The sequence below is a fragment of the Pseudophryne corroboree genome, chromosome 9 (assembly GCF_028390025.1).
Source record: "Pseudophryne corroboree isolate aPseCor3 chromosome 9, aPseCor3.hap2, whole genome shotgun sequence".
Taxonomy (NCBI): domain Eukaryota; kingdom Metazoa; phylum Chordata; class Amphibia; order Anura; family Myobatrachidae; genus Pseudophryne; species Pseudophryne corroboree.
This window is the reverse complement of record NC_086452.1, coordinates 380668989-380691794: the sequence shown is the minus strand read 5'-3', so window position 1 is coordinate 380691794 and position 22806 is coordinate 380668989. Positions and strand designations below refer to the sequence as shown.

Genomic DNA, 22806 nt, shown 5'->3' with positions numbered 1-22806 from the left:
CATCTGGAGAGCCACAGGTTGGCTAAGCCTGTGGTAGGGAGACTCTTAAACTACTTCCTAGGGCCAATATGTGAATGCCCTTTGGTAGAATCTTAGGGGATGTAGTTATGTGACCGGCGGTCAAGAGACTGCTTGTCACAATACCTCCCCTACATCCCGCCCCCTCACAATCCTGACGGTCGGCATGCCAACCAACAGGGACTATTCTCCACGACACCCATAGAGTGGAAATAGAACCCGTGGCGACCACAGGTCGCCACCGAGCCCGCCGGTATTCCGTTGCCGGGATCCTGGCGGAGGTATGCTGACCAGCGGTCTCCTGGCCATCGGTCACATATACCACACCCGAATCTTAGATAGCCCTCCAGCCTTGTTCATTGTCTAGAACTTGTTATATGCAGAACAGAAGGCCTTGTAGGTTGCTCCTCCCCGCAGATCCTGTCTGTGAGTGGGGATTCTATATCTGGTACTGGCCTGTGTGTAATGTTCTTAAAATCCAGTTCATAAAGCGGTAATTCAAGAACTGCCAGAAGTCTGTGCTCATAAGAGGGAGAGGCTTCTATTCATAATCTTCATATCAGCACTTAAAAAATCTCCATAACCCTGTTTTATGTATTGGTTCAGTGAAACGCCCTCACCCTAATAAGTCACAGTGAGCCTCACACTTTTTAATTACAGTACTTCTTAAATTGTTCTTTGTTTTGCTTCACATTTTGGTTGTGTTCGGTCTACAGTGTAGTATATACAATAAATAAATATACTGTATATAGTGACGAATCAGGAGTATCAATACTTCTTCTGTACTGAAACATCATTTTAAAGGTCCAACCTTTTCTGGTCTTGTATTTTATTAGGATTTGAGATCCCAGGTTTTCCCAGCTCTAAGTAAATAACATAATACATTTGCTTGATGGCTGATGTTTGCTGCCAAGCAGGATATTTGCAGATTGATGAGCTAAATGTCAGCCTTGCCCGCAGTGAGGCAGCAAGCTGTGGACTTCTCCTATCTTGTGTCCTTACAGCACACAGCATGTATAGAAACACAATCCAGCCTATGTAATAACTTGCACAACTTTTACCCAGTATGTGGAGGTCTAGCCAAGTTATTCCTTTGTATTCTTCTTTTCTTTTTTGCTTTGATGTTTAACAGCTCTTTGTTCCCTTGCAGCTATTTACATGCAAAGAACATCATACACAGAGACATGAAGTCAAACAGTATCCTTTTCTGGGTCATGGTAGAACAGATATCATTGCTTATGGAGACCTGAAATGCAGGAGTAATATAGTATTTTCTATCACGTAATACGATAAGACATTGATGGATAACGCAATTGTCACTTTTTTCACGGGTCTAAGATCTTCGTTATCTTAAGTTCTAAAGATTAACCACTTCTAAAACGAAATGGTGGGTGGAGCTTATGAAGGGTATGAGGTTAGCATACCACTCATCAGGATCCAGCTGTCACAATACAGATGCCGGGATTCCGACGCGGGGGACCATACCGCTGCTGGTATACCGGTGAGGTTGGCGATTCCCCCTCTATGGGTGTCAACGCACCCCCCCCTGCCAGAATTCTACCGCTCGGGATGCCGATGTCGGTATACTGACAATTGGCATCCCATGTGGCGGCGGGATCCCATACTGAACACTTATGAAGTTATTCTGCATAATTCTAATTATCTCAAGTCTTGCTACATGAATTTGTTGCATGAATCCAATAATAAATTAAATTTCTCTTACGTCCTAGAGGATGCTGGGGTCCACATTAGTACCTTGAGGTATTGATGGGTCCACCAGGAGCCATTGGCACTTTAACAGTTTGAAAGTGTGGGCTGGCTCCACCCTCTATGCCCCTCCTACGAGACCTAGCTTAGAAAATGTGCCCAGAGGAGCCGGTCACAGCTAGGGGAGCTTCATAGGGGTTCTTCTAGTTTTTATTGTTTTTTTTTAACTTTAGGCACAGGGAGGCTGCTGGCAACAGACTCCCTGCTTCGTGGGACTAAGGGGAGGGGGGGGGGGGGGGAGGAGTAGTGTCCACCCTAAGGGGTCTGAGCCACTCTCTCTCCGCTGACAGGACACTGAGCTTCTGAGGGGAATGATCGTTCGCCGCCACAGGGGATCGCTCACCCCCGCAGCATGCCGCCACCCCCTTACAGAGCCATAAGACTGAAGTGGCGAGTGAGTCACCGGCCCCCCTAGCAAGAGGGGAGCCGGTGTGAAGATGGCGGCAACACAGGGTGGGGCTCCGGAGGCTCAGCGGTACTTGTGTGGCGCTGTGAGGGGTGTCCTGAGCCAGCGCCATACCCTACACTGGTTGTAAAGTCTGTCTGGGGCCCGGTTTCACTGCCAGCATTTTCCTCAGGCCAGTATAAAGAACGGTGGAGCGGGAAGCAGCGCCATGAAAGGGGCGGAGCTTCTCCTCAGAGCGGACCCAGCAGCGTTCAGCGCCATTTTCCCTGCATACAGATCAATGTGGAGACGCTGACAGGGAGAGCTGTCCCTCCATTTCAACTCTAGCTATCTTGTACGGTACCAGGGGGTTGTAGAAGAGGGGGAGGCTGTGTGAATACTGTGTAACCTATTAAGGTGCACAGTACGCGCTAGATAGGGGCCTCTCTCTATCTGAAAAGCGCTGTGTGTGGGTTGGCTCTAATCTGTCTCTCTCTTGGCATTCTTGGAGGGTAAACTGTGTCTGTCATTTCCGTGTGTGTGTGTGTGTGTGTGTGTGTGTGTGTGTGTGTGTGTGTGTGTGTGTGTGTGTGTGTGTGTGTGTGTGTGTGTGTGTGTGTGGAGTGTTTGCTGTTTACAAACGCCATGTCTAGGGACTCTGTGTCATATGCTGCAGAGGATAATTCCTCTCCGGATGATCCCATTACATGTACTCAGGATTGTACTGTTTTATCACAGATCCCGGCAAAGGAGCCTGAGTGATTGAGCTCTATTAAGAGTATGATTGCTCAGATTTCTTCTAGGGTAGCACAGACTGAGACTGCAACTCAGGTTCTACAGAACTGTAAGGGGGTTTGGTCTGGTGCTGTTCCTTCAGGCCCCCCTAGCGTACACCCTCAAAAACGTGCTCTTGCCCAGATTATGCAAGATGACACGGATACCGATTCTGACATGGCTGACGGTGATGTGCTGCGGGGGGCTGCATTTCTTGCAAAGGGGGTGCAGTTGAGGATTGAGGCCATTAGAGATGTGTTGAATATTGCTGACACAACACCCGAGCAGGTTGAGGAGGCTTACTTCACGGATAATAAGAAAGCCTCGCTAACCTTCCCTGTGTCTAAACGCTACATTTGAAAAATCCTGGGAAAACCCAGAGAAAAAAATCCAGATTCCAAGGAAGGTTCTGATTGCTTTTCCCTTTCCTGAGGAGGATAGAAAGAAATGGGAAAACCCACCCATAGTTGACGCATCTGTTTTCAGACTGTCAAAGAAGGTGATTTTACCTGTGCCGGGATCTACCGCGTTAAAAGAAGCGGCTGATCGCAAAATTGACACTACACTTAAATCCATTTACACAGCTTCAGGGGCGATACTCTGACCTACTATTGCCTGTGCATGGATCTCTAAAGCTGAATTAAAGTGGTCAGGCATGTTACTTGAGGAATTGGTTACAATGGATAAAAGTGACATTGATTTGTTTTTACGTAACATACAGGATTCTGCAGGATTTATGGTGGAATCCATGAAAGACCTGGGTTAGATGGCTTCAGGGATATCTTCCATGTCCGTCTCCGCTCGTAGAGGACTCTGGCTACGCCAATGGTCTGCCGACGCGGAATCCAGGAGAGGTGTGGAGAACCTACCCTACACAGGTCAGGCTCTATTTGGGGAAGCGTTGTATGCGTGGATTTCCACGGCAACCGCGGGTAAGTCTCACATTTTCTTCCCTCAGCTGCGCCTGCTACGAAGAAACCCTTTTCTACGTCACAGTCCTTTCGGACAGCTAAAACAAGAAGGACCAAGCCGTCTAACACCTTCTTTAGAGGAGGTCGGGCAAAATCCCAAAAACCTGCTGCTGCAGTTTACCAGGACCAGAAGCCTGCTTCTGGTACATCAAAATCCTCAGCATGACGGTGGACCGCATGGCCTGGAGGAAGGGCCGGTTGGGGCGAGGCTCAGACTGTTCAGCCACATGTGGGTGTCGTCCGGCCTGGACCCCTTGGTGCAGGATATTGTGGCCCAGGGGTACAGGCTGGAGTTTCAAGAACTCCTGCCTCACCGTTTCTTCAGATCAGGCTTACCAGCTTTGCTGGCAGACAGCGCTGTCCTTCAGGAAGCCATTCAAAAATTGGAAAAGTCACAGGTCATTATACCAGTTCCACCTTAGATGCAAAACAGGGGTTACTAGTCGAACCTTTTCGTGGTACCGAAGCCGGATGGTTCGGTCAGGCCAATTTTGAATTTGAAAATGTTGAACCCCTATCTGAGGGAGTTCAAATTCAAAATGGAGTCTCTGAGAGCGGTGATCTCAGGTCTGGAGGAGGGGGAGTACCTGGTACCCCTAGATATCAAGGATGCTTACCTCCACATTCCGATTTGGCCGTCGCATCAGGCTTATCTCAGATTTGCACTGTTAGACTCTCACTATCCGTTCCAGGCACTGCCATTCGGCCTCTCAACGGCACTGAGGGTGTTCACCAAGGTGATGGCAGAGATGATGGTTCTCCTCCGCAGGCAGGGAGTGAACATAATTCCATACCTGGATGATCTGCTGATAAAGGCAGTGACCAGGGAGAGGTTGTTGCAATCCATTGCTCTCATGACTCAACTGCTGAGGGATCACGGTTGGATCCTCAACCTTCCAAAGTCACATTTGGAACCGATTAGGAGATTATCTTTCCTGGGGATGATCCTCGACACAGAAGTGCTGAGGGTGTTTCTACCAGTGGAGAAAGCGTTGGTGATGCAATCAATGGTCCGGGATGTCTTGAAGCCTGCCCGGGTATTGGTTCATCAGTGCATTCGCCTACTAGGGAAGATGGTTGCCGCCTACGAGGCTCTACAGTACGGAAGATTCCATGCTCGACCCTTCCAGCTGGATCTCCCCGACAAATTGTCGGGATCTCATCTGCACATGCACCAGAGAATACGTCTCTCACCAAAGGCAAGGATTTCACTCCTCTGGTGGCTGCAAATGCCTCACCTTCTGGGGGGCCGCAGGTTCAGAGTTCAGTACTGGATCCTTCTAACCACGGATGTAAGTCTCAGGATGGGGGGCGGTCACACAGGGGGAAACCTTCCAGGGAAGATGGTCAAATCTGGAAGCCATTCTTCCAATAAACTTTCTGGAATGAAGAGCTGTGTGCAGCGGTCTTCGCCAAGCGGCACATCTTCTACAAGATCGGGCCATTCAGGTACAGTCGGACAATGTAACGACAGTGGCCTACATAAATCGACAGGGAGGAACAAAGAGCAGAGCTGCAATGTCAGAGGTAACAAGAATCCTCCTCTGGGCTGAAAGGCACGCATTGGCGCTGTCAGCGATCTTCTTTCCAGGAGTGGACAACTGGGAAGCGGACATCCTCGGCAGACACTATCTCCATCCGGGAGAATGGGGCCTCCATCCGGAGGTGTTCACAGACGTGACCTGTCGTTGGGGCGTGCCTCAAATAGACATGATGACCTCATGTCTCAACAAAAAACTCTGGAGGTACTGTTCCAGGTCGAGGGACCCACAAGCAGTGGCGGTGGATGCCCTGTAACTCCGTGGGTGTTCAAGTCAGTGTATGTGTTCCCACCACTTCCACTCATTCCAAGAGTTCTAAAACTCATAAAAAGAACATGGGTTCAGGCAATTCTCATTGGTCCGGACTGGCCAAGAAGGGCTTGGTACACGGATCTTCTGGACTTACTGGTGGAAGATCCGAGGCCTCTTCCTCTTCGCGAGGACCTTCTGCAGCAGGGGCCGTTCGCTTATCAAGACTTGCCACGGCTACGTTGACTGCATGGCGGTTGAACACCAGATCTTAGCCCGAAAGGGTATTCTGAGCAAGGTTATTCCTACCCTGATACATGCTAGGAAGGGAGTAACGTCTAAACATTACCATCGCATTTGGAGAAAGTATGTGTCTTGGTGTGAATCCAAGAAATTTCCTACGGTGGAGTTTCAACTGGGACGGTTTCTCCTCTTCCTGCAAGCAGGTGTGGATACCGGCCTGAGGTTGGGATCCGTAAAGGTCCAGATTTCGGACCTATCCATTTTCTTCCATAAACAACTAGCTTCCCTCCCTGAGGTTCAGACTTTCACGAAAGGGGTTCTACACATCCAGCCTCCCTTCGTGCCTCCTACGGCACCCTGGGATCTTAATTTCCTCCAATCGGATTGGTTCAAACCTCTACAGGAGGTTGAGGTCAAGTTTCTCACGTAGAAGACTGTCACTTTGTTGGCCTTGGCTTCTGCTAGACGCGTGTTGGAGTTGGGGGCTTTGTCTTGTAAGAGCCCCTACTTGGTCTTTCATGAAGATAGAGCTGAGCTCCGGACACATCAGCAGTTTCTTCCTAAGGTTGTGTCGGCTTTTCATATCAATCAACCTATTGTGGTGCCAGTTGCTACTGACTGCTCAATTCCATCAAAATCCTTGGATGTTGTAAGGGCTCTGAAAATCTATGTGAAGAGGACTGCTCGTCACAGGAAAACGGATTCTCTTGTTTGTCCTGTATGATCCCAAGAAAATTGGGTGTCCTGCTTCTAAGCAGACGATTTTGCGTTGGATCAGGTTCACTATCCAGCATGCGTATTCTACGGCAGGATTGCCGTGTCCAAAATCTGTTAAGGCCCACTCTACTCGTAAGGTGGGGTCTTCCTGAGTGGCTGCCCGGGGTGTCTCTGCTTTACAGCTTTGCCGAGCGGCTACTTGGTCAGGGTCGAACACGTTCGCTAAGTTCTACAAGTTCGATACTTTGGCCTCTGAGGACCTAAAGTTTGGTCAATCGGTTCTGCAGGAGTCTCCGCGCTCTTCCTCCTGTTCTGGGAGCTTTGGTACATCCCCATGATACCAATGCTGTCCCCAGCATCCTCTAGGACGTAAGAGAAAATATGATTTTAATTACATAGAGCAGCGCTTGGTTGTCTGGTTCAGTACGACTTTGTTCTTAGTTAAGTACTGCCTTGTTACTTGGTAAGTAATGTTTCAGCTGTTGCTGAGTTTCAAGCTTGTTGGCTTGGTTTTCCTTGTATGTGTGAGCTGGTATGAATCTCGCCACTATCTGTGTATAATCCTTATCTCGAAGATGTCAGTCTCCTCGGGCACAGTTTCTAGACTGAGTCTGGTAGGAGGGGCATAGAGGGAGGAGCCAGCCCACACTCTCAAACTCTTAAAGTGCCAATGGCTCCTGGTGGACCCGTCTATACCCCATCGTACTAATGTGGACCCCAGCATCCTCTACGGACTACGAGAAAAGGATTTACCGGTAGGTAATTAAAATCCTATTTTTGTGTTCCCCATTTTTCTTTCCCCCCCCCCTTTTTATTTATACTTGTGCCATTCGACACAGGAATTGTTCTTTGAATATTTGTTGTTGTAACTGAATTTTTAACTTGTGAAATAGTAGATTAATTTCAATCTTAGTGCTTAGTACATCATTTTCACTATACTGTTGACCTCAGGCGCAATTACAAACCCAGTTATTTTGAATCCAATAATAAAGATCACTCACTTTATGTAATGAGCGTATCCGTCTTCTCTGTACCGTACATTGCAACATTCCTGTAAACATTTATACTCTGAAAAATAGGGTGTTGTCCCTGAAAATAAAGATGAATGACTTGGATGAGATATGATATAGAGGTGTACAGTAAGTCTTATTAAAGCACAGAGCAGTAATGGAAACCGGATGCATCCCATTTGTAGTCTTTATAGGGAGAATGTCCGTTTTGGCTTACAGTTCCTATACTGTAATACAGATATATTTTTGCATGAAGGGCTAACAGTGAAAATTGGGGATTTTGGCCTAGCCACGGTGAAGTCACGGTGGAGCGGTTCTCAACAAGTAGAGCAGCCAACTGGATCGATCCTGTGGATGGTAAGATGATGGGAAGTTTGTTTCTCCATGAGACCGGCATTAGTGAACCGCATAGAGGGCAGATGTATTAAGCCTGAGAAGTAATAAGTGGAAGGTGATTACGCACCAGCCAATCAGCCCCAGACTGTCATTTTTCAAATCCGTAATGATTGGCGGGTGCGTTATCACCTTCTACTTATCACTTCTTTATCACTTCTCCATGCTTAATACATCTGTCAGACTGTTTGTTATATTGTTGATGTCTAAACCTTTGGTTTACTAACCATCGGCCATAGGACGCTTCACGTCCAAAGTTCACGATCACCTTGTCCGTGTTTTCTGTAACTTGACAAACAATGTTTATTCAACAAAAGCAGCCAAGCAGTATGACCTCTGCTTACCAATGAGGTGGCTCATTATACGGTGTAGCTGTCAATTTGCCCCACATACCAGGTTCCTCTAGATTTTCAGGAAAACATGTCTGCTACCCACATTTATTTTTTGTGCTTAGAATGATCTCCAGAGCAAAGCGTGCGCAAATAAGGGCAATGCAGAGTCGTATAGGCACATCAACATCTGTGGTTGAAAGTGCGTTACTGAGTGGCAACAAGGCATCTGCACTTGGGCAATATCTAGGGTGAACGTGTTGACGGACTTAAAGGTTTTGATGAGCAGTTTCTCACCGATAATCATGACTGCTATGAAATCCAGTGTAGAGATGGCGGCTGTGCAGTAGGGGCGTACACTTGCCATACAGGTGAATAACCTCCTTTCTTCCACGCACACAGTGTGGGTGTAATTACGGCCAGCTTGCGTTCAACTCTGCATCGGCCCCCAGTGTTTTTAACCCAACATATAATTACTGCAGCTGGTAGGAGTAGTCACCTACTTTTGTGAACATCTTCATTGTTGGAACTGTGCATCCACTGACAGCCCTGGAGTCACCTGAAAGAGCAGGTAGCAAGCAGTGGCCAGCACTCTACGTTTACTCTGTATGAAGCACTTCTGCATTCAGCAGCAGGAGGGGATACTGCGGTACAGGCTGCATTGTGCATGTTTGATGCTCCAGGCAGCACTACAGCAGTGCAGGGTTCTAGCTAGATGCAGGGACCGTGGGACAGCGATGTGCGACGGTAAAACTCGCACACCCCTAGTTATGGCCCTGGAGGTCCAGATTAGATTTCTTCTGCTAATAAAACTAGAACTGTATCAGTACTTGTCTAAAAGTACAAATATTTGATCTCCTCTACTGTTGTGTATTATTAAAATAAAGCGCATTGTATACAGCAGCTCATAGGTCCCTATATAATAGAAATACAATCAAGTGTTACCAAAGCCAAAGTCGTAAGTACATAACATTGTTGTGTGGACTAAAAAAAGAAAAATGAAAAAACTTATAAACAATATGCTTATTTAAATGGATACACTGCAAAATGTACTGTACATTTAAGTGTGGTTGTGGAGTGGTAAAAATGAAGACTGAGCAGCAGTGGGTACGTGTAGCGCCTGTATACAGGTATGTAAAACCTAAATAAGAGAATAGATAAACGGGAATACTATTTAATAACAATTTTGTTTTCTTAACCTTTCTAATAATAGTTTTCTTTCCCTTAGCACAGATTGGTGCTTATCTTGTGACACTGAGCACATAGCTGTGCCTGTGTCCAGTTTGTAAGAAAATAGGCAAAATAACTGTCACAAAACATAGACCTTGGCCTCTCATAACCACCATTGCTGTATCACATTTATCTAGTCTTACAGACCTCTGAGACGATGGAGGGGACCCAGCACACCCTCTGAGGGTCGCAAAAGCCACAGATTTGTTCATCCGTTATGCCTGTATAAAGTCCCCTGACGTGTAGTATTAAGTGATCCCTCCCAGAATATGTCAGCAGTCCGTGCTGCATGGTCAGTGAGAATAGGTGCATCTGGCCCCATGGTGCACGCCATCATCTTGCTAGCTTTCATCAAATTCAATTTCCTTTGTCTATTGGGAAAATATGCAATGATTGTCCTCTGTCGGGCTCACTAGATTGCTGTTGCGTCTTTACCGGGAATTTCCCTCTGTTCCTGGTTACAGGTGGTCATGTCTGGCTTCTCTGGAACAATGTGTTCTTTTGTAGAACACTTTTTAGTAAAAGAACGAAGTAACTCGCTAGGCAAAAATATCTGCACGTTTATAAATATATGAAGAAAAATAACAGCATCACAAATTAACTAGCAGCAGCTGTGCAATCAAAACGTACTTGACTTAAAAATGTAGGATTATTTGTGTCCCACAGTTATGGCGGGGAATATAAAACACAAGAAGCACAGTCCAGCTATAGAGAATTCACTATTGAAGACATGGTAGTGAATAATCTGACTACCCATATTTTTGTTACCGTCTTATATACTCATGTGCCATCAAAACTGAGACAGCGGCTTCCATTCCTAGTACATGCCACAGCCCCGGCATCTTCGGCATTTGAAGTACTATATCTAGGAAGATCTCTGCAATCCGTTGTTGTAGAAGTTTGAAGTGAAAATGGGAAGGTATCACTATTTAAGCGACTTTGAACAAAGCTTTGATAGTTTGTACCAGAGAGATGGGTCACTCCAGCTCCGAAATTAACACATTTGGATTTTTAAGTGCAACAATTTAAAGGGTGTTCCGCGACTACAGTACACAACATTTTGGAAGAAATCCAGCATGCTACACTGCAGTAGCTGTTGGATGAGCTAGCACTATCATGGACAGCATGGTCCGTCATGCATTGTAATATCTTACCGGCATGCGACATCGCACTTGTGACCCTGGCGTTACATTTTGCCATTATCTGTGGCAATATCCCCTTTCTTCTGTGGGGTACAGGAGCTGACTGCCCAGTGCCCACTTGGGTCCCATTACTGACCCCATGGCACAAGGCTCTGTGCACTGCCTGGTCTAGTGAACACCGCCACTCGAAAATTCCAAGGTTCCAATTGTTTAAAGCCCACATGCTACAAGGGACACGGGCACTGTTGGTTCTGTTATGGTGTGTGGTTTCAGCTAGCACAGATTAGGATCCCTAATACATCCGCAGTCATCACTGACCTCTGGACATTACATAACCATCCTTACGGGGCATTTGTGTCTGTACATGTCATGCATTCACTCTCACGAGAGCAGGCTTTCAGCATGACAATGCTCCACCACCGCACGGGTAACGGGTGTTACTGCTTGAGAAATAACCCGTACTCTGTGCTGGGAATGCTAGCATATGCAGCCATTCATCCTTTTCAGGAGTGAAAATTGGATCAGTATACATTCTCCCAGGGTCTTTATATAGCTGTGTTGTTATCTACGTATTCAGGGTGCTTCTCTACTTTCTGTCTCTGTAGGCTCCAGAAGTGATCCGATTGCAAGATAATAACCCATTCAGTTTCCAGTCGGACGTTTACTCGTACGGAATTGTTCTGTATGAGCTGATGACCGGGGAATTGCCATACTCTCACATCAGGGACAGAGACCAGGTAAGTGCAGCTATAATATCATTGTGCCAAATTGGTATGTCAAGCCTCTGAAATCCAGCATCCGATAGCTACTGTAGTGTTAGTGAGCCAGAGCGCAGTGAAGCCCCTTGCGGGCTCTATAGCTCGCTGCACCCGCCACAGGTTCTATTCCCACTCTATGGGTGTTGTGGACATCAATGAGCGGGAATAGTCCCTATCAGACAGTATACCGATTGTCTTTCAATTGCTCGGGATCCCGGCGTCTGTATAGTGACCAGAGGTCTTCTGATCCCCAGTCACATAACTACATCCCATTTATAACTGTTTCATTCTTCAGACTATAAATCTGAAATACGTACAGCAGTCCTTGTCCTCTGCTGTGCTGTAAGTGTCATCTATGGAGAGTTCCAGCCCGGGGTAATGCACCATTGCCCTCTGTTGTGTAAAGGGCAGCGTCCATAAAGCCCATTATCAGCACTTGTGCTTGGCACTGTACCAGCCTGTGCTGCCTACAAAATTCACATTTCTCCTTCTTACTAAACTAGCTGTAATTTAGTATCTAAGTTATATTACTCACTTCACCTATGATTTATTATTCATCTATTTGTGGGAGTGCGGTTTCTTCAGCGTCAAACCAGCTCCGCCACGTAAGAGGGCATTTTGTTACCATTTGTATTGCTGTATACCTTACATGAAAGAGGTCAGCCCCATTTAACTATTTTAGGTGGGTTTTATATGTATGTGAGGTAATGGGGATGTGCCTTTTTAAAACCCAGAAGCAATTTTGGTCTATTCATTGAATATTTGTGTAGAAACTGATCTTACTATAAATGCTATTTAGATGTTATTGATAGTGTCTGGCCTTTGACAGTTTACTACAACTTGTTAGTTCCCCACCTCAGACATAATTGCGTCTGTCTGTCATGTATGGTGGTCATTGGAATGCGCACTGTACTGTATAGAGGTCACTAGAACAGTCTCTATTGTAGTCGTTGCTGGTAGGTGTAGTTGATCATAGATCTTTAAAATAAAAAATGTTCATATATTTAGATGGGTGTATAAACCACAAGCACTTTAGATGAACCACGCCTACACGATTCCTGCCACCCCCAATTTTCTATTGCTGGTAGACATGATGGTGTCACGTGTTTGACCCCCACCCCCTGCCAGCCAGCTCATGGTTAGCCAATGGCACATTTATTGTCATGTGTCTGTTATGTACACTGCTATGACAACTAGAATGTGCACTTTGTCTCTACCAACATGTGTGCAATTTAGATTTTTATTTTGCTTGTCACCTTGTTTAGATCATATTCCTGGTTGGCAGAGGATGCCTAGTGCCTGATCTTAGTAAGTTATACAAGAACTGTCCCAAAGCAATGAAGAGACTTGTTGCAGACTGTATCCAGAAACTTAAGGATGAAAGACCGCTTTTTCCTCAAGTAAGTCCATTTCTATTCACATGTAAATATGTCCTGTACTGCTGTATGAAAGGTTGAACTTAATGGACCTTACAATTCACATTTCCAATGAGAATTCTACTTTTTTTTTTTTTTGCTTCATTTTCTAAAACACTGTGTACAACAATGCCCCTCCCCCACTGATTATATCTGTAGAATGCCAGAGGTATTGTGTCTGAATAGAGAACAATGCAGAGGCTGCCCCCTACAGGAGAGAGATTTTACTGTAGCTTTTAACCTATTTAGCTGAAATAAATTCAAGATACTGCATAGTTCTAGTGATGCTGAACACAGACAAAAGTTCCACTCTTGTACAAAACCTAGACTGGGTGTATCCATGGAAGAATCTCTCAATTTATCCTCCTGGAAGGGTATCCTGATCTAATACATGGCAAGAAGATTAATGGGGCAGATGTATTAACCTGGAGAAGGCATAAGGAAGTGATAAACCAGTGATAAATGCAAGGTGATAAACATACCAGCCAGTCAGCTCCCATATGTAAATTAACAGCTAGGAGCTGATTGACTGGTGCATTATCACCTTGCACTTAACACTGGTTTATCACTGGTTTATCACTTCCTTGTGCCTTCTACAGGTTAATACATCTACCCCAGTGTCTCTTAGTTAACCCAGTTTGTCCACTATGGGATCCGGATTGAAAGTCGACAGTAACTAGGTCGGAAATGTCTAGGTCGACCACTATTGGTCGACAGTAACTAGGTCGACAGGGTGTCTGGGTCGACAGGGTCTTTAGGTCGACATGTTCTAGGTCGACAGGTCAAAAGGTGGACATGAGTTTTTCACCATTTTTTTTCTTTTTTTGATCCTTTTCATACTTAACGATCCACGTGGACTACGATTGGAACGGTAATCTGTGCCGAGCGAAGCGAAGGCACCATGCCCGAAGCATGGCGAGCGAAGCGAGCCATGCGAGGGGACACGGTGCACTAATTGGGGTTCCCGGTCACTCTACGAAGAAAACGAAACCAAAATAACATTAAAAACTCATGTCGACCTTTTGACCTGTCGACCTAGAACATGTCGACCTAGTTACTGTCGACTTTCAATACCACACCCGTCCACTATAGCTATTATTACCATACCTTCCACGTGGTTGTGGTATAGTAAGTCAACAGTGTCTAGGTCGACCCCAAATGGCTGACATGAAAAGGCCAACTTTATTTTTTTTATTTATTTTTTGGCGGCGTGTGGGTATCAAATTTTACCTTGCAGCATGTGGAACCACAATTAGTGTACCGCTTGGCTCGCCATGCTTCGAGCAAGGTGCCTCGTTCCGCTACTGCGGCGCTTGGCACAGGGTACTATTGACAATTGTAGTCCACGTGGATGGTAAAGTATCAAAAAAAATAAATTCTAAAAAAAAACTTATGTCGACCATATGCATGTTGACCTATCATCCGGATCCCTCTTCCAACACTTACTACAGTAGCTCCCTAAGTAATGGATTCTACTGTCCACACTTTCTATGATGACAGTGAAAACCTTGATCCTCCAGTAGAAGTGTGTGAAGAGTGCAAGCGGCATGTCGCACATTTTGTATTATTGTTGAACTAATGTGTAGCCCTCCATTAGGTCACCACTAAGTTGCCATTTTTTCCCAAATATTCCTCCGTTTAGCGCAGGCATGTCTAAACTGCGGCCCTCCAGCTGTTGAGAAACTACACATCCCAGCATGCCCTGACACAGGTTTAGCATTCTGTGACAGACAAAACTGTGTCAGGGCATGCTGGGATATGTAGTTTCACAACAGCTGGAGGGCCGCAGTTTGGACATGCCTGGTTTAGCGAGTTAGTTTTTTTTTAGTTTAGTGTTGTGTTTTTTTTTATAATTTTAACCTCCTCATTAATTTATTAATTAGGTTATTCAGTCAATAAGTCACCTAAAAACTCTTTAGTTCTCTTACTTGGGTGACCAAAACTATACCCTGTGTCCGCCATGTGGTCTAACAAGGCATCTGCACAATGGCAGAATGACACTTGGTTCCCTGTGACGTTTTATTCTCCCCAAGATTTTATTCGCTCGCCAAGCGGCTGCCTGACGCTGGGTACAGTATACCCAAATCTCTTTCAGGCTGTCATCTAGCCAGTTGTCCCATTTGTTGCACAGCACAACTATTATCATGGCCTAATGAAGGGGTCAGCAATCCGTAGTATGCTGAAGATTTACCAGCAAGGACCAATATGTCGGGTCCTCTCTTAAATTCAGGCTTCGATATTTTATAATTAAAAAGGCAATCTTGTTATTTACATTGTTACAGAAACAATACCCATACGCCTAAACCGACCAATTCACTTAGAAGCTCCATCAGTGTAGTGCCGGCTGTCCCCAGTTCTTTGATCCTCCCGCTCTTGCTATTTCCCCCATTTTATAGTTGTGTGGTTTGATGTGTTAAATAAACATAGCACATATTTATTTATTTATTATAGACAATATGTGTTGATCTTATTATTATTAATGACTCGTCATGCATATTTGAGTAGAACTGGCCCATGAGCTTAACTACTGTAGATTTTAGCTGCCACGCTATTGTGCCTGCACAACATTGATTATGGTCTGCCATATGTCTGCCCAACTCATTCGCTGTAGAGAGGAATATGCAGTAGTCATGAAGACCATGCCTTTCTTTTGCCTGGCATGCCCAGCTATTTGAAGTGCGTGTTGGGGAAACTGGAGGTTGTACAGAGAATGTCCAGAACCAGCAAGTCTGGTAGGTCTTCTATATGCTGGATGAAGGTCTCCACTACAGATTCCAACTCGAAACTAATCCCACACATCTTGCACTTGATTTGTGAGAACACGAAGAAGTTGCAGGGTGCCAGATTTGGACTGTACGGCGGATGACTAAGCTTCTGGATTCGTTCATTGGCCAGAAAAGCGTTATACCTTTTTATGGCCTTGTAGACTGGTGGATTGTCGTGTTTGGTGAATGGCATCACAAGTGCAAGTTCTTAGGGGCCGCTTGGAAATGGCTTCCAGCACTTGCAGCAGGCATTGGTTGGCATACCAGTCCCCAGTGATGATACCCTGCTGCAGCAGTGGTACGGTAGCTACATGACCACTCTTGTTCACAAAAACAGCCACCATCTGCTCGGCCACGCTGGGCTCACATCGGAACTTCTGTGGCAGCGCACCTCCAACTGGGCTGAAACGGTAGATCCAGGATTCATTGCCACTAATGATCTCTCAGACAGAGTTTGAGTGCCCACCATCAAACCTAGCCAGCATGCTGCAGCACCAAGTTACCCGAGCCTCCTTGTGCTCTCGAGTCAGCTGATGGGGCACCCAACTTGCAGAAGCCTTGTTCAGCCCAAACTTTTCATGGAATATCAAGCGAATGGGTCCCGATGAGATGCCTATCTCCTTTTCAAACTGGGTCACGGTCACCCTGTAATTCACCTCCACTATGGTCCTCATGGCAGCAACGTTGTCCTCTGTGATGGCGGACACAGGTCAGTCGCAGCACTCCTAATCTTCCCTGGATTGTCTCCCACACTAAAATTCTGCAAACCACTTAAACACAGTGGTTTGGGATGGTGCTTTCTCCCCAAAAGCAACTCTCAAACAGTCAAAATTCTCCTGCTGTCGCAGACCACTCTTTTAGTTAAAGATCATCTCCTGTGGCCTGTTGAGCTTCATAACAAGTTAGTAAAGGAAGTGTCAGTCGAAAAATATTGTAATACATGCCCCATGTACTAACCCCATGCACATGCCCGCTGCGCGTGCACTCAGTCTGCCGTGCGTGGACATATCCGCAATTTGCGTAACGTAGCTCCCCACGGCCATGCGCCTTAGAGCGTGGTATGCGCGTTTACGGTAGGGTTTGTGAACGCATAGAGGGTTATTAGAACATTACATATTTTAACCCAAATAGTGCACATTGTACACATAGCCCCCTGCACCACCTCAGAAAGAAATAGCTGTTTAAAATGATAACAGAACAAAGGGATTCACCTTTACAGGATAGGAGGGGACAGAACAAGGTTACAAGGTGGTGTTCGGTATCCAGCTGTAGGGTATTTTAAGGGAAACATTCTGGTGTTGGTTTGAGAAAGATCGCTTGTTCCTGCGTATAGTTATGTGCAAAAGTAGAATATGAACATTAACTGTGTTTACTGTATATTTCATATGCGGGGGGAATCCAGAGGAGACCACCCACAAGAGCAGTTGGGGAAAGACATCGCCCACCTATTCAAATCCACCTATGACCTCTCCTGTAATGTAAATGACCATCCCTGTGTCCAATGGACAAAGAGATTACAGTATCCATTGTGTTATGTTTTGGATGAAGTGAATAAAGAGAGCCTACAGCAGGTTTAGTCAGACAGAAGGCTCACAACGCTATCAGATGGCGGAGGACCGGGTTGCGCTTGCGAACATTCTCACGTATGTACATTCTCTGTAGCCATTATTCTGTTTAGATTTACTTGTTAGCCTGTAGTGTATGATTTGTATTGTTTATCTTTTGGAACAAATCCACAGTGGCCTTAGAACCCTGTGGTTTCAACTACAAAACTGTGTTGTGCCTTCACTTTCCTGCAAGGGTTTTAAAGTAGATTTATCTGTATAAGGTGTATAAGCATTGATAAGGTGTACGCACTGCGGGTACTTTGTATCGTCAGCGCTACTTAAGGTTTAAGGTATAACATCGTTGCAGTACTTTGCTGCTAAGGGTTTAAAGTGTAATCATATCATTACATTGTATCATTAACAAGGTTTAAAGGTTACCAATTGTGTGTATTCAGTCTAGCGGCTTCACGGTAATAGTGTATCTAGAGGTATAGCTTTGTGTTTTAAGATAATATAGACATTATCAGAAGTGAACATATTGACGTCTTCAGTGTACCGTGCTGCTTATGGGCCTAATTCAAGGTTGATTGCAAAAGTAAAATCTTCCTCTAATGGGCAAAACCATGTTGCACTGCAGGTGGGGCAGATATAACATGTTCAGAGAATTAGATTTGGGCGGGTTATATTGTTTCTGTGCAGGGTAAATATTGTCTGCTTTATTTTTAGACTACAATTTTTAGATTTCAGTTTGATACACACCCCACCCAAATCTAACACTCTTCACATTACATCTACCCCACCTGCAGTGCAACATGGTTTTACCCATTAAAGGAAGATTTTGCTTTCTGCTGCGGGGTACACTTGGCTCCACAAGGAATAATATCGGGGGTGTAGAGTAGGATCTTGATCCGAGGCACCAACAAGCTCAAATCTTTGACTGTTCCCAAGATGCACAGCGCCGCCTCCTCTATAACCCCGCCTCCGTGCACAGGAGCTCAGTTTGTAAGTTGGTGCCATGCAGTAAGCAGGCAATCAACAGGGGGGCTGCTCTTGCAGCCTATATTATAGCTTAATTTCAGAAGTAAGAAGAAATTTGAAGACTTCAAGGGTTGCAGCTTTCCTGAATGTCAGCTAGACATCCTCTGCTGCAGCTCCATCACTCCCCCAGCGGCGCTGCATACTCCCGCGCCCTGGTTGCCAGGTTACTACAGCGGAGGCTCCGGTGTCTTTCCTGTCAGTCACACACACTCGCCGCTGCCCTCCAGGATCGCATGGTCGCAGGTACATGGGTAGGTAAGGAGTCTCTTTGGCCTGCTTTTATCTCTATCCGGCGCGGCTGTGGACACTGTAAAGGGCAGCTGCTCCACTAGACACCAGGGCACAGGTGGGGAGTTTTCTCCTATAGAAACCAGTTTTTGTACAGCCCGCAGTGCCCGGTGGGGAAGCTAGCAGGGGTATAAGGCCTAACCTGTAGCCCCAGCCCCAGGGCGCCATTTGGGTAAATGTTCCCACCCTGGAGCTGCATACCTCTCCCTCGCTCCCTGTCAGCTGCCATCACACGGAGCTGCGCTGTTCCTGGGACAAATCCTCCTCTGTAAAGCCGCCTGCTCGCCAGCGCTGTGCATTTTACAGGACACTTAAGTATTCTACCTGTCAAGGGACAGTGTTAGTTAAGAAAGAGTGCATACATTCAGGGTTGTGTGGTACAAACACCCTGTGATATACATCCAGTATCTACTGTGTTTTGTTATATCTACTGTTATTTATTTATATATATAAATATCTATCTATACTGAGTATTACTTTGTATTGCTAGTCCACTGCAGTTTTATGGTGTATAATTTCTGCATGGTACGCTTGTGACTATCTATCTATATATATATATATATATATAATAGCCCAGCTCTGTGACTTTGTGCCTGTGTGTATAACGCATCTCTCATTGGGTTAGTGGCAGGTCTATCACACCCAGTCCACATCGAGAAACGCCCTCCCACACAGGTTACATCCAATGGGAGGCTCTGCCCTTTGCCTGCTGTGTTTTCACAGAGCAGGATTAGCAATGAGACAGATGGAGCTGCAGCCCCACACCCCAAAATAGTCCCACTGCATCTGCAGCAACACACCCTCCAACACTTTACACATAAACATTTATACAAATGCGAAAAGGGGGCGTGGCCACGCCCCTTTCCCCATACTTTCAATGGAAGCTTGGAGAGTCAATAATCGGTACAGACCATAAAAAAAAGGTACTATACCTGCCAAAAAGGTACAGCAGGAGGCTATGCCACTGCATCTGCATTAAGTCTCTGTACTGTAGATAGGGGGGAAAATCCTGTTACTGCAGTGTCGTATGTCCTGCTGCCAGTCCGCCTGCCCCCTCCGCCATCAACAATCCCCACTCCCTAGCCGCAGCGCAGGTGGAACAAAAGCTGCTGCGGCCACCGGCATACATGTGTATGAAAGCAGCTCAGCGGAAGGCTTTCATAGCCCTCCCTGCGCCGCATACTCTCTAAGCCCCGGAGCCTCCACTGCGCGTGATGTCACAGAACTGCCTCCCCGCCACAGCCGCACCCAGATGCCCTGACTCCGCAACACAGCACCTGGGCTGCCGGCCTGGAAGCCCCGAGATGGCTAATGTAATGGATAGAGTGGGTGATATCGTGGAGGGTAATGTCTGGACGCTGAATCAATGTAAAAGGTGACAGTGCTGTGCAGTCAGAGCCGGTGCTAGGGTGTTCAGCGCCCCCCTGCAAGCTATAAATTGGCAACCTTGCATACTTTACAAAGGCACAGCGCACATAATACCCCCTGTAGTAGACACTTACACATGTAACGTCCCTGTAGCAGTGACGCTTACACAAGTAACGCCCCCTGTAGCAGTGACGCTTACACAAGTAACGCCCCCCGTAGCAGTGACGCTTACACACGTAACGCCCCCCCCTGTACTAGTGATGCTTACACACGTAACGCCCCCTGTAATAGTGACGCTTACACACGTTACGCCCCCTGTAGCAGTGACGCTTACACACGTAACGCCCTCTGTACCAGTGCCGCTTACACATGTAACGCCCCCCTGTACCAGTGCCGCTTACACATGTAACGCCCCCCTGTACCAGTGCCGCTTACACATGTAACGTCCCCCTGTACCAGTGCCGCTTACACATGTAACGTCCCCTGTACCAGTGACGCTTACACAAGTAACGTCCCCTGTACCAGTGACGCTTACACAAGTAACGCCCCCTGTAGCAGTGACGCTTACACACGTAACGCCCCCCTGTACCAGTGACGCTTACACACGTAACGCCCCCCTGTACCAGTGACGCTTACACACGTAACGCCCCCCTGTACCAGTGACGCTTACACACGTAACGCCCCCCTGTACCAGTGACGCTTACACACGTAACGCCCCCCTGTACCAGTGACGCTTACACACGTAACGCCCCCCTGTACCAGTGACGCTTACACACGTAACGCCCCCCTGTACCAGTGACGCTTACACACGTAACGCCCCCCTGTACCAGTGACGCTTACACAAGTAACGCCCCCTGTACCAGTGCCGCTTACACAAGTAACGCCCCCTGTACCAGTGCCGCTTAGACACGTAACGCCCCCTGTACCAGTGCCGCTTACACACGTAACGCCCCCCTGTGCCAGTGATGCGTACACACGTAACGCCCCCTAAACTACAGCTCCCAGCGCCGAAGCATTCCGGCCCTTAGGGCTGCTGGGAGCTGTAGGTTGAGTGCATCTTCTTCCCTGTAATGCGGCGCGTTGGGACACCGGCGCTAACAATAGTGACTGGCTGCTGTGCGAGTCTCTGGTAGAGCCACTGCCAAAGGGAGGACAGCACCTTTAGCTGCTGACAGGAGGAGAATCAGGATAAGCATTACCTGCCCCTCCCTCACTCACAGTACCACCAGGCCCCATCCGCAGAACCCCTACACACCCCCTCCAGCACCCACGGTAGCTCCGGACCCCTCCCCCACCAGCAGCAACCCCGCACCCGCCCCACCACCGCATTCACCCCTCCCCCACCCGGGGCAACCCCGCAACTGCTCCTTCCCCACCCGTGGTGGCTCCGGACCACCACCGCAACCACCCCTCCCGCGGCACCCCCGGATCCCATCCACGTCTTCCCCACACCCGCCACTCCCCCAACCAAAGCACCTACTAGGTGATTCATCAGGCCCTGCGTGCACTGTTCACGCCGTTGCAAGGGGCTTCTCACCCCTTAACCATCGCATGCTCTTTGTCCGTGCAATATTTAACCACTCACACAATTATGATTGGAGGGAATACTCCATATAATAAAAATATTGCATGCCACAAGGGTGTGCAAGAGTTAAGGGGGCGTAGCCCCTTACGACGGTGTGAAGAGCGCCCTTAGGGCGCGATGAATCACCTAGTGTATGTATATATATGTCTACATACTGTCTCTGTCTGTCTCTCTCTCTGTGTATATATATATATATATATATATATATATATATAATATAATATAATCTATCTATCTAGAGAGAGATATCTATATATAGTGTGTGTGCATGTGGCTGCCATCTCGGGTATTTCACTCAGCTTGCTACTCCTATATATTGTAACCTGAGGGGGTTATGTGCGTCAGGTTTATAAACTGATATAGGCATTTCACAAGATATACTTGCTGTGTATTTTTCTTTGTGATTTTTAGTCACCATATATGTCTTGGATTCCCGGTTTGTGCTGACAGAAGTCACACTACTCTGGGAGTTCTTGCTAAGGTATATCGCTGCTAAGATTGTACTAGGTTGCCTGATATTGTGCTTATCATTATGTCAGCTACACAAGGCAACGGAACTGGGGATTCTCCCACATTGGGGGTCATTCCGAGTTGTTCGCTCGCAAGCTGCTTTTAGCAGCTTTGCACACGCTAAGCCGCCGCCTACTGGGAGTGAATCTTAGCTTATCAAAATTGCGAACGAAAGATTAGCAAAATAGCGAATAGACACTTCTTAGCAGTTTCTGAGTAGCTCCACACTTGGCATCTGCGATCAGTTCAGTGCTTGTCGTTCCTGGTTTGACGTCACAAACACACCCAGCGTTCGCCCAGACACTCCTCCGTTTCTCCAGACACTCCTGCGTTTTTCCCAGAAACGGTAGCGTTTTTTCGCACACACCCATAAAACGGCCTGTTTCCGCCCAGAAACACCCACTTCCTGTCAATCACATTACGATCACCAGAACGAAGAAAAAACCTCGTAATGCCGTGAGTAAAATACCTAACTGCATAGCAAATTTACTTGGCGCAGTCGCACTGCGGACATTGCGCATTAGCGACTAATCGCTCCGTTGCGAGAAAAAAATACCGAGCGAACAACTCGGAATGAACCCCATTGTGTGGTGGTGATGCTGCAGTCACTTTTGAGGATAACATGGCAGCAGAGAGTTCGGGTTCAGGGGGTTCCTTACCCCCCAGTGGGTCTGTAGCACCGGGGGCAACTAATGACCCACCTTGGGCTACCTTCTCCACATTGTTGAATACGCTGGTAACAAAACTTACGCCCCCTGTGGGA

General features: G+C 46.8%; 1 protein-coding gene across 8 annotated transcripts in view; it reads left to right on the top strand.

Annotated features, from left to right (window-relative positions):
- Positions 1 to 22806, top strand: part of RAF1 (Raf-1 proto-oncogene, serine/threonine kinase) — a 318071-nt gene that overhangs the window by 284218 nt on the left and 11047 nt on the right. For all 8 annotated transcript variants that reach the window (XM_063940787.1, XM_063940785.1, XM_063940786.1 and 5 more), the window contains 4 exons: positions 1169 to 1215; positions 7914 to 8032; positions 11375 to 11506; positions 12793 to 12927. In XM_063940787.1, coding sequence (XP_063796857.1) covers positions 1169 to 1215; positions 7914 to 8032; positions 11375 to 11506; positions 12793 to 12927 — 433 coding nt within the window. The remainder of the gene's footprint in view (positions 1 to 1168; positions 1216 to 7913; positions 8033 to 11374; positions 11507 to 12792; positions 12928 to 22806) is intronic.